This window comes from Mytilus galloprovincialis, chromosome 8 (assembly GCF_965363235.1).
Source record: "Mytilus galloprovincialis chromosome 8, xbMytGall1.hap1.1, whole genome shotgun sequence".
Lineage (NCBI taxonomy): Eukaryota > Metazoa > Mollusca > Bivalvia > Mytilida > Mytilidae > Mytilus > Mytilus galloprovincialis.
The window spans coordinates 12,317,665-12,331,754 of NC_134845.1; the positions used below are offsets into that span (position 1 = coordinate 12,317,665).

The window sequence follows — 14,090 nt, forward strand, 5'->3', positions numbered from 1 at the left end:
TACGCCATGTATCAAATCTAATATTGTGTGTTTATACATGTACGCCATGTATGAAAACTAATATTGTGTGTGTATACGCCATGTATCTAAACTAATATTGTGTGTTTATACGCCATGTATCAAAAGTAATATTGTGTGTTTATACGCAATGTATGAAAACTAATATTGTGTGTTTATACGCCATGTATGAAAACTAATATTGACATGTGTGTTTATACGCCATGTATCTAAACTAATATTGTGTGTTTATACGCCATGTATCAAAACTAATATTGTGTGTTTATACGCCATGTATCAAAGCTAATATTGTGTGTTTATACGTCATGTATCAAAACTAATATTGTGTGTTTATACGCCATGTATTGTGTGTTTATACGCCATGTATCAAAACTAATATTGTGTGTTTATACGCCATGTATCAAAACTAATATTGTGTGTTTATACGCTATGTATTGTGTGTTTATACGCCATGTATTGTGTGTTTATACGCCATGAATCAAAACTAATATTGTGTGTTTATACGCCATGTATCAAAAATAATATTGTGTGTTAAAATGTACCGCAAACATTTTTTTTTAAAAATTGCAAATGAAGTAAGGGTTGTTCGCATGTCGTTAGCTATGATAATTTCCTATTATCTCTTCGGTTCGTTAGCTTCATTCGTATAAAAACATCCGTGAATGTTATTCCGAGTTAAATATGTCCTACGTACCAATGCAGGTAATATTATCCTGATTCCTGACGTAAAGTTAACTTTAGTATTCATTTATAATATAGCACTTTCTAGCCTATTACCTGTTTATTTAACAGTATTTTGGATGAACTTTTACAAGGTCATAACTATTGCTTGCTTGACGTATAAATATTGCGTGAAAGGCGGGATGTCGATATCCTTCAGCTTTACGTCGAACAGTGACGCCATGTCTGTATTTATATCTGAAATTCATTCAACATTTTAATCAGACCGTTTTAACCGTCTGATTTCACTGTAAATTTTACGGACGCCACTTGATTGACCGTTATGGAATAATCGTTTCACAGATAGGGTCGTCGAATTGGTTACTTATGTCGTAACTACAACCCCTTCCCTTTTCACGAATGTGACCTACTGCCGGGTTTGTAAAAAAATGAGTAACACGACGAGTGCCACATTTGGAGCAGGATCTACTTACCCTTCCGGAGCACCTGAGATCACCCAATTTTTAGAGTTGGTAGTGTTGCTAAGTCTTTAAATTTGTTTTATAAGTTGTGTCTTGTGTACTATTATTTGTCTGTTTGTCTTTTTCTTTTTTAGCCATGGCGAAAATTGTCAGTTTATTTTCGATCTATGAGTTTGACTGTCCCTCCTCTGTTTCCAGTTTTAAACGAACTCCTTATCAGATTTAAACTGTTGAAGCTAATAAACCTCTAAACTATAACTTGAGCAATATGTTTGTCATAATAGTAGCAGCTAATTATCTTCTAGTAACCCTTACCTCAATCACTTGTTAGCTGTTCCAGGATATAGTTAACAGCAGCATTATGACACATTTTAATCAACAAAATATACTCTGTGAAAACCAACATGGTTTCAGGAAACACAGATCATGTGAAAGCCAGCTTATTGTCACCATTGATCAGATAGCCAAAAGCATTTCAAATGGAAAACAGATTGACATCATACTCCTGGACTTTAAAAAGTCTTTTGACAAGGTTCTTCATTCGAGACTTCAGTACAAACTTCAATTTTATGGAGTAAAGGGCCGGATAAACCCTTCAATCAGTCTATTCCTAACAAACAGGAAACAACAGGTAGTAATATAAGGTACTTGATCTTAACAAGATGATGTTCAGTCAGGAGTGCCACAGGGCACAGTGCTAGGTCCTTTATCGTTCCTAACATACATTAATAACATGCCCGGTTATACCCAATCTGACGTCCGCCTCTTTGATGATGACAGTCTATTGTACGAGAAAACAAGTAAGGCCAAAGATACAGACCAACTGCAGAAAGACCTTGAAGCGTCAGAAAATTGGGAAGAGACATGGATGATGAGATTAACCCAACACAATGCAACGTTATCTACATACCACCGAAGAATAAAGAACTTTTACAATACCAATACAGATTAGATAGACACACACTCGAACCAGTAGATAGTACCAAGTACTTGGGAGTTCAATATCTAACAATCTCTCATGGAACAAACATATACAGAACTTCACAGCAAAGGGTAACCGAACACTTTGGTTTGTTAAACGAAACCTAAAAGATTTTTTTAAATAAAAAATAGATCTTTTATTGCACATTTCGCAGTGTTTTACAACTTACCCGACTCACAGAATTCAGTCTGGTATACTTGTAAATTAGTTACTGTCTGACCAGTGAGATTATGCAGTAAAATTTATAGCTAATAAATATGGATAGTTATACAATAAATTAATTTTGACAGTTTGTTTTTTTATATTACATTACGTAATTAGGAATGTACAAGGAAAGTAAAGGCTGCTTGCTATGCAACTCTCGTACGATCTGTCATAGAGTACGCTTCTGCTATATTGGACCCAACCAGCAAACATTAACACACTAGAACTTATTCAGAGGATTGATGCTTTAATTGTCTTTAATGACTACACATCACGTACACCAGGGTGTGTCACTACAATGTTAGATGAGCTAAAATGGGACACATTACAGACAAGACGCAATGATAGCAGGCTATGCATGCTCTGTCGTATTCAGAATGGACTGATAGATATCAACAAGATTACTTACATCAAAGGTGGCGACAGTAAAACTAGTGGTCAAAGAATCACCAGTGATGTGCAGAGGCGGATTTAGATGGGGGGCAGGGGACACGCCCCCTTTTCAGAAAAATTTTGGTTGGTTATATAGGGAATCACTGAAGCGTGACGGAATCGGCCCCCCCCCCCCCACCTTTTAAGGCAGTCAGTGGGCCCCCTCTTATGAAAATTTCTAGATCCGCCACTGATGTGTATAGGAACTCTTTCTTTCCAAGAACAGTCATGTAATGAAATACATTACCTGCCAAGGTTGCTGAAGCCGGATGCTACAGACGACACATTAATACCAGTCACAACAATTGTACATAAGGTTAACCGTATCAATCGGATTTTATTTTAATTACTGTATATAGCCTTCGAGGAGTACATTTGTAATGCCAGCATGCGTAGTCCTGTAGAATTTAAGTGTTTCATAATAGAGCCAAACTCTTATATGGAAAAAAAGGAAGAAGAATATATGTTTTTGCTGAAATGGGTTATCAAAACTACAGGTGAACAGAACGCTAAAAGAGGTCATAATGTCTCCTGGTAATTCAAATATCTTCGCTAAAATTTCTTGAGTCCCGAACATACGCGGTCTTTACGTGGCTGCTTTTAACCAATCATATTCTGTGAAGTGTATAACAGATGAATATTTATATCTTTTTTAAAAAATGTACGAGGTTTCTGAATGGATACAGTCATATGGTGTGTCACTAACATTTTCAACACGTGCCGTAACTGTTATAAGAGCAGTTATCTGTCAAACAAAACTATATAGATGTACGAAGATGTAGTGTGAGTGCCAATGAAACAAATCTCCTTCCAAGTCACAATTTATAAAAGTTAACAATTAGGGTACGGTCTCAACACGGAGCATTGGCTCACAAAGAACAGCAAGCTATAAAGGGCCCGAACATTGCTAGTGTATAACTATTTATACGGGAAAACCAACGGTCTAATCTATATAAAAAAACGAGAAACGAGAAATTTATATATTTATATATTATATATATGTACATTTACCTGATACAGATAAAAAAAAATAAAAATAAACATAGTTTGTCACACAAAAGATATTACAGGTTTTATTTTTTATACCATTGACGGTTACTATTACTCCGTACTTCCCTAATGTTTCTCACAAAACACTCTAACAATCTCCTAAAACATGTAATATTATTATTGCATCAAACGTATATAAATTATGTCGTTTGTTAATGATATAAACACTTGCGTAGATACAAAAAGTTTAAAAAATATATACATTTTTTTTAGATTAAAATAAACACTGATGTTTGAGTCACTGAAACTGGACTATAATAACCTTTGGGTTTTTCCAAGTAGGAAATCTCAGTATCACAATTTTATTTTGGAAACCGAGAAAATTTATCAGTGGTTACAACAAACACGTTATCAATACAGAGATATACCGACGTTTGAAACGTAAAACCACATAAATACTGAACTCCAATGAAAATTAAAAACGGAAAGTCTCTAATCAAATAGCTAGCTAAACCTCTCAGCTATGACAGTTGCATCAAATTCCATTATATTGACAACGATGCGTTGTTGTGAACTAATGATTTGAATATCGAAGTTACAAATTCCAGTACCGATTTATTCAAACGTCATAATAATTTGTAGTATTTATCAAAAGTTTACTAACATTTTTCAATTAGATAGGTATTCAAGCTGAATATATACAATTACGCGTCAATCAACATACAGACTTTAACGGTTTGAAGTAGCATTTTTATTTTGACCTTTTTTAAATTGGTGACTAGTGATAGCTTTGGTTTTTTGCTACAGACTATATGGTAAAGGAGTCGTTAAGGGTAAGGTAATTGATATTTTGATATTGTTATCAGGTGAGAATTTAACATAAGAAATTTATTTTAAAAACTACATTTTATGAAGTATTTTAACTTCTTTAAAGAAAAAAAGGCTTGAATTATTCCTATTAATAAAATAACACCGAGTTTCTTGGTTGACTTTCTCTCCACATCTTTAATTAGTTTGATCCTCCTCTTTTTTTATTGGAGCGCGTCTGAATGAGTTTTGAATAATCTTAACGCGCCTTAACGATTAAAAAAGTAGGCCTGATATCTATGAAGATTTTTTTTTAATTCGACATGTCATTAGAGTGTTTAAATCCTAATAAAACTGTTGTTAAACATAGCTTTCTAAATCAACATCTTGAGTATGAATAGTACTGTAATGACAAAGAAAGCAATTAAGTACAGTCGGAAACAAAAAATGTCGAGCATTTTTGAAATATTTTGCCAAGACAATTCCTCATCGTTGTCAACCCCATGACAGTCAATTTTTTTATCCCCCTTTAACTCAGATATATCCATTACACTGTTTCCGTTCTTTGGTCGCTTATAACTACAACCAGATTTACATTTCCAACATATTAGTCTGGATATTATCTTCTCCATAAAAAATCTGAGACATTTTGGTATCTCAGTGCTGCCATCTGTGTGGTGACAATCCAGAATCAAAACAGTTAATATGACTGAAAATATTTCCATACCCAGAAGAGAGATAAGATAGGTGGCTGAAATAACAATACAACTCAATGAGGAAATTATAGACTAGTGAACTAGTGACTGCACAATATGCGCATTTTGACAAATACATCTTTTTAGTTATTCTCGAGGTCAAAACAGTCGAAAATCCAAAACTCGAAAGCATAAAATTCTGATAACACCAAAATGTAAAACTAAAACTAAAGTTTGCGTATTTTGATATCGGTTAAAAAAAACGCGACCATGGCATTGTCAATATTTTTCATGTAATTTGTCTTATAAATACCGATTTCGGAGTGATTTCATTGCTTTTGTTGTATAGTGTTATTCAGGTCGTTAGTATTTGAAATATTTGTCATCTCAACCCACGGTAAGACCTACTATTTGGTTTGGGTTTTTGCTTATTTTTGAAGACCTTACCTGTTTAGTGTTTTTGTTCTTGATGATTGATCTTCGGTAGCCTATACTTTTTGCAATTACAATTATACATCTTCTCCTTACTTTAATATACAACTGTGCTCCTTTAATCAGTTTGTTTCGTATTTTAATTTACACAATATTAAATAAAAATGTATAGTATGGTTCTTGTTGAAGGCTTTCCTTTTCCAATTGTCGATTACAGTGGTCGTATATTTTACCATTGTGCACTTTGTTTTAGAATGTACATAACTGTTCAACTGGTAGTTTAGACTTAGTGTAATACTTACTTAGATACGGTGTTGTCAATGAAGTTGTTGGTATGCTATCGGAGACCAGAGTCAAATATACAGCAGACGTCAGTAAGATAGTGAGACTAAATCCAACCTTTTCTCCTGCATCCGCCGAAAGTTTGAAAACAAAACAAGCAAGCAGTGAAATACAAACCATTGGCGCAATGCTGTTCATTATATGAAACTCAGATCGTCGTTCGAAAGTGAGGCTGTAAATTATTTGAAAAAACTGTACAGCTTCGCGCTGTTCTACCCCATTGGTAACAGTATAGCCTATGTATTTCCATTCGCCATTCTCCTGATAATTTGACACTCCTAAAGGAACATATCTATCCACTTGAAATTGCATTTCAGCTTTAGTATATCCCCATGACGTCACAATAATATCACATGTTTGGGTATCAAATGGATAGTAAGTGACGTCAGTAACACAACTAGTGGTAAAAATATCTGCAGGAGACCATGTGACCTGTCCATTGGCAGCCACACGTATTCGGACAGTGTTATCACTAATAACACCGACGTTGTCTACCCTAAAAACAGAAAAAAAATAAATCGTTTTTTATCTCTTTACCTGTCTTGTGCTTTAACACTCGCATACACATTCATACTAATAAGTAAAATATGAAACAGCAAATTCTCACTTAATAATTCCTTATTCAAAAAGTATTGAGTACAATGATAATAGGGCGGACTTACAACATGCGTTTTCCAGATTAGGGAATACGGAAAAAATAGAGTTTGACAAATCATACAGACTTTTTAGTCAATTTTCATTGTTGTTTTTTTTATGTGATGTAATTTAAAAGTTTCTGTTTATTTAGTGTAGCTTATTTGATTGTCTGATTAAATAAAAAGGACAAAAAAAAACTTACGTCTATGAAATGATGATGAGTTATTAAAATTCAACAGATTAGCTGATGCTGGCATACAAATTATACTCGATAACGAACCGTTACAACAACTCTCGGAGAGGTCCGTAAATGCAATTTGGTGCAGCTAATCTAACAGCCTATTATATTCTTACTATGTCTGTGCAATTATAGGTAATGTTAGAAACTTAAAAATACTAACGCAACATCGTTTTTAACGTTCATTTTGATTGGGAAACGTCACTAATTTTTAAGGAATCCATTAACGTGTCGCCATTAAACTATATTTGTTAGCAAGTCACAAATTGATGGCATCAGAGATTAATATACAATTAGTTTATCTCTTATGAACTTACGAGTTTTCAATCATCAAAGGTGGTACCCATATTTCATTTTCCGTACAAAATATGTTTTGGATGTCGCTGCTATATGTCGGATTAGTACTCCATTTTAATCTGCTAGTCTCATCCCATCTCTGTAAAAGAGAGGCGAAAAATATTCAAACTTGTATGTCGAAAATAAACTGATCATGACAACCCATGACACAAAACAGCATAGGACACTAAAAACTGAACAATACGAGCCTCACCAAGTCATACAGATAATAATAGGCGCCCTGGAGGGTAAACAGACCCTGCTCCTCACGTGTCATATTTTATAAGGCAATGTGAGTAAAATGAAGGTAGACAGTGAAAAGATTGTGATCTGATGTTTGAATTTCTATTCATAAAAGTTGCCTGGCAAAACTTTGAATCATTTTCCATGTAATTCGTACTCAATATTAAAAATAAAGAAGAAACAACACGAATCAGAAAACACCAAATTAACCTTCTCTGGCAATTCACGGTAGTATTTAATTTTTATCTCTTTTTGTATGATGGATATTATAAAAAAAAAATAAAAAGAATTCCATAATAAAAAGGACAATAATATGTATATCTTTATATATTTGAAATCAAGACAAATTATAAATATAAAAAATACAGAAATATAGTTCTATGTAGTCGCGATAAAAATTTCGGAAGAGATAAGTTCTCTAAACAATATGAGAAAAAATATCTCATGCGGGAAACATCCTTCTAGTAAAAAAATAACCGATTCGGTAGTATCCGACTGAAAATGTGGACAAAAACTCAAGGGTCAACTAAATTGCCTGCATTAGTTATACTTAAACTTACCATGACAAAGTATCCTACCACTGTCAGGTATTGGTCACGGATATTCTGTAAAGGAGAAAGAAAACTTGACAAAAGATAGAACAACCTCGGCAATAAGATTAACGTTCTTTTCTTGGGTAAATTCATTGTCAGAAATCCTCTTTCATGTTATGGTAGTTCTTATGCAAAGAATATTGGATCTAGTTTTAACTGATCGATATTGTAGGACCAGTCTGCACTTAATTTGGTAATCAATTGTGCACTTGTATTTTTAATGAGTTTCACAGCCTTCTCTTTATTTATTAAATTGTTTTATATGCTTAATTGCTTTTATTCATGTGTTGTTATAGATAAAAGACATAAATTATGATTGTTGTTAATGGTTCAAAAGTTACAATAATGTTAATATTTGCGCCAGATATCATCAAATAATATTATTGAGATTGATGTTAATCTTTTGTGTTTTAAACGATTCCGAACCATGTTTATATAAGAAGCGAGATTTCGTACAGGTAATTTTTTAGAATTTTTAAATAAAATCATATAACTCAAAATCTAGGCAATTATGAATAAATAGAAAAGTTGCAACCCAGCAACGTACCAAGCAACAAAAACAACGTTATCATCTGGATGACAAATGATGGTTTACACTAATTCTGTGTTGTCCCTGGGCTGTATATGTTGTAAATAAAGGAGTAGGTCCGGCGAAACCGGCCTTTTTTAGCAAAACAAATATATTTCAAAATTTTGATAAAATGTAAAACTTTCAGCTATTTATTGGAAAGAAGAATTATTTTGCTACATAAGTGTAGCAACTAGTGTCATATGAGATGTTCTTACCTTTTACGGGGACTAAATAACTGGACAAGACATCATTACAAACACGTCTTTATTCTCCATAAGCACGTTCATACTAAAAACATCAAAAACAGCATTACGGGTCTGACCTTACACCCTTACCTGGAATAGCCCCGACCTCGAACAGAATTCAACCCTAATACATAACACATATTTTCCGCTGGATATAAAGCAGAAAATAATCAGCATCATACATAGGAAAGTTGAAACATACTTACCAGTTCCTTTAGAGTCAGTAGATTCAGTTGCATGGCTATTGTCACACTCGTTTCAGGTCTTGCTAGCTTATTATAGCTGTTGGTTACAAACAGTTCATTCCGCAAGGCTGCTTCTTTTGTAAAGGAATACACACCCATCGCGACAGGAAGGTCTGAAGTAAGAAAAACATATTTAAAAGCTAATGAGAAAGAAGGATATATTTTGTAATCGGTCAAGATGCAATATTATTTTCGACAATTTTGTGTTTTCGTCAAATAATAAATGTTATGAATGTATCAGCTCAGATCGGTCATGCATTGCAAAGCTCGCGCGAGCCATTAAATCACGTTGAGAAAACTAAGAATGTTTAAAATGTAATAAACTGATGATGTTACGGAATCTGTTCATTTAAAAGAGTAATAGGATGAACATCTCCTATGAACAGAATAACCTTGTGACTATTATCTACATATAAGTTTTGTGAACATTAAGTCAAAAGTAAAATAACAAAAATACCGAACTCCGAGCTGTACAATATTTTTACACATATATCTAATTAAGCAATACATTTTACGGAATGATTACATGCATTTTATAATCTTTATATGTGCAGAAATTAATGAGTATTCAACGCTGGTGCACACAATAATGTACGTAAGTTTATATAGGGAATTATTCACTTAGAAAAAAATTACAAAACTTTCCTAGAAGATACCCACTTTCATTCATGTATATGACCTGAGAACATACTATGATCACCATATATGTTAATTTGTATTTAACCAAAATAACAATCAATTTACTTCATCAATATGAAGATCTTGTATGTATGCATTGGCTTAAAGATGTAATAGCCGTTGTAATTATGCATTGGCTTAAAGATGTAATAGCCTTTGTAAGTATGCATTGGCTAAAAGATGTAATAGCCTTTGTAAGTATGCATTGGCTCAAAGATGTAATAACCGTTGTAAGTATGCATTGGCTAAAAGATGTAATAGCCTTTGTAAGTATGCATTGGCTTAAAGATGTAATAGCCTTATTTCATTTAAACGTGTTTTCCATCTGATATTTCTGCAAGGTTACTAGACTTTAAGAAAACTACTGTAACACAAATATACAATTCATATTTGGATCCGTCTAATTTTATTTTGATGACGAGCACATGTATCATTTGACATATGTTGTAATTTTGTTGTTGAGAAACAGTGTTAAAATGTTTTCCGAATCATCTAAACCTCCATCAGTATTGATCCTTCTACTAATAACAAAACGTACATTTATTGTTCTGATATGAATTTTGTAATTAAGTCAGGATTCAAATGAAGCAGACATAATTGTCTTGATTGATTTGAATTACTTGATTCCTTCATGACAATTATCCTGATTTAGAGTATTTTCTCGCAATTTTTTGGCTGATTATGTCCTAATAAGTTTCAGAACGTTTTTTTTTATTACGTCAACTGGAATTATCTCTCTTATACAATTGACCTAATAAAATTTTAAAATTTTTTGAGTTTCTTTAAAGTCCTAATATTGTCATGTTTTACAGTTTTAGATTATATATTTGGTTGATATAGTTCTAATAATTGAATTTAAATATTTTAATTTGTAATATAACAAAATCAGGATATATTACAATTGTAAATGATGTGTTACACCCTAGCCGTTTCTCAAACACAAACACCTACTAGATACACATAGCCATTTCTTTATTCCAGAAACTTTCAAATTTATGTCAAATGCTAAATTAGTAATAAATTATAGTTGAAACCTGCATAAAGCATTTGAGCTTTTTATAAAATGCCTATTATGAAACCCGAATTATTCTATCTCCCCATAATGATAAAATATTTGAAAAATTAACAACATTGATTTTTCATTTTTCACAATTAGTGACTTGCAAACAATTTTCAATTGAACCTAAAGATACGTTGAAACAATTGTAATGTCTGTACAAAGCAAAAATATTGTTGATTCAATTAATGTGTTAGAGCTTGTATTTTAAATTTTGTCATTTGCTTAGGGACAAACCGTTTATAATTTTTATCTTCGTTTGGTATTTATGTAATTTTACTTTTTCCATTAAAAAGTAATGTTACTTGTGTTATTGTTTTAAAATGATTTTGTATTCTTGTCATTTTTGCTAATGTGCTTTATCTAAATTGCTTTTTTGTGTTTCTTCGTTACATATGACGTGGCTCTGTACTTATACATCCCGTCATTCTGTTTGTTAAATATTTTTATGTTTTTATCGTGATTAAGATTATAACACAATGTTGATAGCTGTACACCTTTTTTGACATTTTTACCTATTATTATTTTTATTATTTTGGGTCACATATCGTTGTCAATATAATTGAAATTGATGCGACTGTCATACAAGTGAGAGGTTTAGATAGCTATAAAAGCAGATTATATCCATATTCCTACATATGAAAATGTCTGTACCAAGTCAGAAATATGATAGTTGTTATCCATTCGTTTGATGTGTTGAAGCTTTTTTTTTATCATTGGATAAGGGACTTTCTGATTTTGAATTTTCCTAGGAGTTCAGAATTTTTGTAGATTTACGTTTTACTTTTTCCAATTACAAGGACCTAGTTAACCAAATCGACGAATGATAATGGACATTATGATTGTTAATGACAATAGATATGCTGCATCATATTTTTCTTTATTTGTATATTATTATGAAGTTTTGAATCAGAAGAGCGTATGAATAGACGATTGTCTACCAATCGGTCACATATCAAACGAACATTAAAGAAAGTTTGTTTATGTCAAACTCTTTACCTACTAAACAATAACACGCATTTAACATTGATACAATCTTTAAACATTCGTTATATAATAATATTTGTTGTGACTTTTTGGTAAATTGCAATACCAAATGTCATAAAAGACAAGTATATGTTAAAACAATATTTAGATGTGTATTTCAATCTCAACGATCAATAAACACAACATGTTAAATTGTTTAAATGTAAAGCAAAGTAAGCCGTGGTTTTTAAACACCTGTGGTCATTTATTTTGTCCTGTAAAATGTGTATGTTAAAAAACAAAATTTTTGTTTATTGTAATGACAATATAAATATATCTGTGAAGATTAATTCCTTAGAATTGGTATTAAAAAACATTTAGTTATACTTGTGGGGTCTATAGATTTTTATCTCAGTATATGACTATTGAAATCTAATTTCTATTATTCTTTGATACTGAAAGTTAAAACAATCTTAAAAAAATATATTTGTAACATAAAATCAACACATTTGTAAAACGGAATGCACCTTCATATCATTAAAACATATACATGTATAAGTTAAAAATATTCAAATCAAAGTCCATTCTTCCGCGTGTGGAACCAAATATATGTATGAAATGAAAAGGGAGCATGTAGGGTAGCTATACAAAGAACAGATATTTAAAAATATAAGTTAGCCAAAACGCTAATAGAGTTAACTCAAGAATAAACGGTTTATCTATTATATTGATACGGTTTACATATACGAAACAAAAATAAAAGATCATGAATATAGATAGCAAGGAGACATTGCCTTTCCCATCGACTTATGGTAGTAAATTTCCGTCTTGTGATCCTCTCTCCATTTCTGATTTGTTATGCTCATATAAGGTTCAGTTGGTTTTTTTTGTCACACTATCCGATTAATAAATATAGTTTCCCAGTATTAACCATATCCTATATTATAAACAATTTTAAACAAAAAGGTTTACATATTATATAACAGGAAGCGATTATAATCTAATCCTCTTTGAAATCAGTTTCTCAATTTAACTTTTAACTGTGTTAAGAAAGGGTTATCCTGATTCTAGTTCAATGTTATTTGTACTTTTAAAATTGTAACTCGGGTGGTATCAAATTTGTTCGTACAGTATATGTTCACTTGTGTTTTTTTGTCTTTTGATTGAGCTAAGCCATGTCGATTAATGTTTTATAGTGTGTCTTTCTATGTTATGATGTTACACAATTGTTTCAGATTAGGATGAAGATTTGGTACCATTGAAACTTTTTAACCTGCTGCAATTGTTTACACCTGTCCTAATTCAGGAATCTGCTGTTCAGTAGTTGTCGTTTGTTGATGGTTTATAAGTGTTTCTCGTTTATTATATGATTAGACCTTTGTTTTTTTCCGATTAAATGGTTTTACAATAGTACTGTTTGGGGACCTTTATAGCTTTCTGTGTGATGTGAGCCAATGCCTTTTTCCTACTTTTACATTTTTGTTGTCATATTAAAACCTGTCGGAGCTAGGTAATAAGTATGAAATGCATTTAAAATTATTTATTATTAGGAAAGTGTGACCAACTAGAAAGCAACTGAAGCATAGACTTTTACAAAATAAAAAACAAAAAGGGAACGAGAAGATCCCAAAACGATGTTTACTTGAAAGGCGATCCCACATATCTCATCTATGGAAAGTCTTTTTTTCAAATAACAAAAAAAAAGAACAATCAACATGACAACATCTATTTAATTGCAAAATTGACAACCTGTGTTTGGAGCTTTCATCTCTAAATTTTCATTGTCCATTTGTTTTTAACATTAAGATTGTTTTGAATTAGTGAATAGTTTCAACAAACATCAGTTCATGTTGATATTGATGAAAATAGTCGATGTTGTTATATATGAGTTTATTTCTTCCGCCATTTTGGAAGGTTATCATTTGACGTAGGGTTTTAAATAAGTTAGGACGTCTATAGCTATTGACTACAACTATTTCAACCAATATATTATTAGCCGAGCAGCCAATATACAGAAAACAAACAATAAATAAGCAGACTCATTTGACAGTGGTATAATAAACAGTTTGACAACTAATCCTGCAATTTGTCTTTCATGAAAAGCATCATTGAACAGAAAACTGTCAACTAGTTCAAAATTAAATAAATCAAATGTAATGTTGATAAACCATGAATGTTCGGTAGAAAAAACCGCAAATATCCTGTAGAAAAAACGTTTTTTAAAGTGCATAAAAAAAT

At 31.9% G+C, this 14,090-nt stretch overlaps 1 protein-coding gene across 1 annotated transcript; it reads right to left on the reverse strand.

Annotated features, from left to right (window-relative positions):
* Positions 1-3,753: 3,753 nt before the first annotated feature.
* LOC143043121 (acetylcholine receptor subunit beta-like) lies at positions 3,754-9,260 on the reverse strand. Its single transcript, XM_076215575.1, has 5 exons — positions 9,113-9,260; positions 8,058-8,102; positions 7,236-7,354; positions 6,005-6,540; positions 3,754-5,326 (listed from the first exon to the last, which is right to left on the reverse strand). The coding sequence occupies exons 1-5, from the start codon at positions 9,248-9,250 to the stop codon at positions 4,950-4,952; spliced, it is 1,215 nt and encodes a 404-aa protein (XP_076071690.1). The 5' UTR covers positions 9,251-9,260; the 3' UTR covers positions 3,754-4,949.
* Between the last annotated feature and the right edge of the window lie 4,830 nt (positions 9,261-14,090).